The following is a 2022-nucleotide window of genomic DNA, read 5'->3' on the forward strand; positions in this document are numbered from 1 at the left end:
GGTAGCGTACGCGTGGACAGGAAGGTAGCGTACGAGCAGACAGGAAGGTAGCGTACGAGCAGACAGGAAGGTAGCGTACGCGTGGACAGGAAGGTAGAGTACGAGCAGACAGGAAGGTAGCGTATGAGCAGACAGGAAGGTAGCGTACGCGTGGACAGGAAGGTAGCGTACGAGCAGACAGGAAGGTAGCGTACGAGCAGACAGGAAGGTAGCGTACGCGTGGACAGGAAGGTAGCGTACGAGCAGACAGGAAGGTAGCGTACGAGCAGACAGAAAGGTAGCGTACGAGCGGACAGGAAGGTAGCGTACGAGCGGACAGGAAGGTAGCGTACGCACGGACAGGAAGGTAGCGTACGTTGATCCATGATGATGATGAAGGTAGCCAGCCAGGTTGAAGGGTGGGGGGAGGAGAGAGGGTAGCAAGGAGAGAGAGGGATTGCTGGGTGCTCTCATGAGCTTACTGACATGTCATCTGATCTCCGCCGACATCCGCAGGTGTTTGAACTCGATCCCGAGCTGAAGGAGCAACAGAGGGCGCTAGCGGACAGTCGCATCGAGAACGTGAGGAGAGAGTTGGAGTACGAAGCAATCCGCCACCAGATAGCGCTGGACAAACTCAAACACAGGTGACGCTATGTGTCACTGTTTGAACAATACGCTAACCAACGCTTCTGTAATGTCAGTCGTATACTGTAGCCGAAATAAATTGTGTGTTACTCATATGATGCAGGGAAGAAGGTAATAATAATAATAAAATTATAATAATTGTTAAAACCACAATCAGTAAATGTCACAAAACCACCATATTTTTACCTTCCTGGGAGCATTCCCCTCCTTTCTGTCCTCTTCTGTTTCCTGCGTCATCTCACCACCCTCTCTGCGGCGTGTGTCGTGTAGGTTTAAGGACGTGATGGAGTGTGAGAGGATAGAGCTGACAGCGTTTCTCTTCGCGCACACCGTCTCGACCTTCCGCTGCGCCAAGCTGTCCGAGGAATTCCACCTGGTGAAGGCAGACCTTGCGGAGCGGAGGCAGAGAGCACGCAACAGCCCCCTCACCAGCAAGGAGGGAAGCATGGTCAGCCGTGAAGGCACGGCCACGCAGCTCAGACGTACGCTCACTCACCCCGCGTTATATTATTGCTACTGTTACTCTCTCTGCTGTCAATATATAGTATACTACTACCCACGTTACCTCGTCTATACTGCTATTGCTACATATACCTTATTATTTATTAAGTTGTATATATTATTACATATTACTTGCTGTGGTTCTTATACCCACGTTACTACTTCTACACCGCAGCTACCATTTACAATATTACCTCTCACCCTGCACTTACATTATAATTCCTGAATAGTGCTCGATTGTTATGTGTTGTCGCCGTATTGGTTTGCCAGCGCCACCTAGTGACGGCTCTAAGGCCGAGGTTTCGGTGAAGGAGTCGTCGTCAGGACTGATGCTGAAGTCTTCGCGCATGGCCGACACCGCTTACAAGGCTCTCAACAAGGCAGAGGAGAAGAAGAGGAAGAAGGCACAGAGGCGAGCCGAGGTGGGTCGCTGCGTACGACGCGTTCACCTGACGTGACAGCCAGCCCCGACTCTAACCAGTCATTACTGCAGCGACGAGATGTTTTTTAAACCTACATTGTGAATCCCTGACTTGTGCCTGGGACGTTCTGTAGGTCATACCATATGTTTTGACATTGTGTGACATCTTGTGACGTCAAGTGACATGGTTTGACGTTGCATAACATCGTGCGACACCGTGTGTGAAATTGCGTGCGACGCCATGTGTGACATTACATGTGACATTGCGTGTGACATCGTGTGTGACAGTGGGACGCTCTGTACGCGAGCCGGCCGGACGATAACTACGAGGACCCGGCGTATCTCGCCTCCATCCGCGCGGCGAGGGACAACATGGGCGACTACAAGCTAAAGACAGCCGAGGATTACGTCGTACCAGACCACCTGCGCATGAACACCGACAAGAAGCGTGCGCAGCTGCTGGAGCTCAGGAC

The 2022-nt window shown here is 51.8% G+C and overlaps 1 protein-coding gene across 1 annotated transcript in view; it reads left to right on the forward strand.

The window, feature by feature from the left end:
- Window positions 1–2022, forward strand: part of LOC106817518 — a 47783-nt gene that overhangs the window by 27224 nt on the left and 18537 nt on the right. Inside the window, exons 19-23 of the mRNA XM_014822187.1 lie at window positions 6–24; window positions 496–626; window positions 898–1109; window positions 1399–1550; window positions 1838–2021. Coding sequence (XP_014677673.1) covers window positions 6–24; window positions 496–626; window positions 898–1109; window positions 1399–1550; window positions 1838–2021 — 698 coding nt within the window. The remainder of the gene's footprint in view (window positions 1–5; window positions 25–495; window positions 627–897; window positions 1110–1398; window positions 1551–1837; window position 2022) is intronic.

Source organism: Priapulus caudatus, unplaced genomic scaffold, assembly GCF_000485595.1.
Source record: "Priapulus caudatus unplaced genomic scaffold, Priapulus_caudatus-5.0.1 Scaffold1752, whole genome shotgun sequence".
NCBI classification, from domain to species: domain Eukaryota; kingdom Metazoa; phylum Priapulida; class Priapulimorpha; order Priapulimorphida; family Priapulidae; genus Priapulus; species Priapulus caudatus.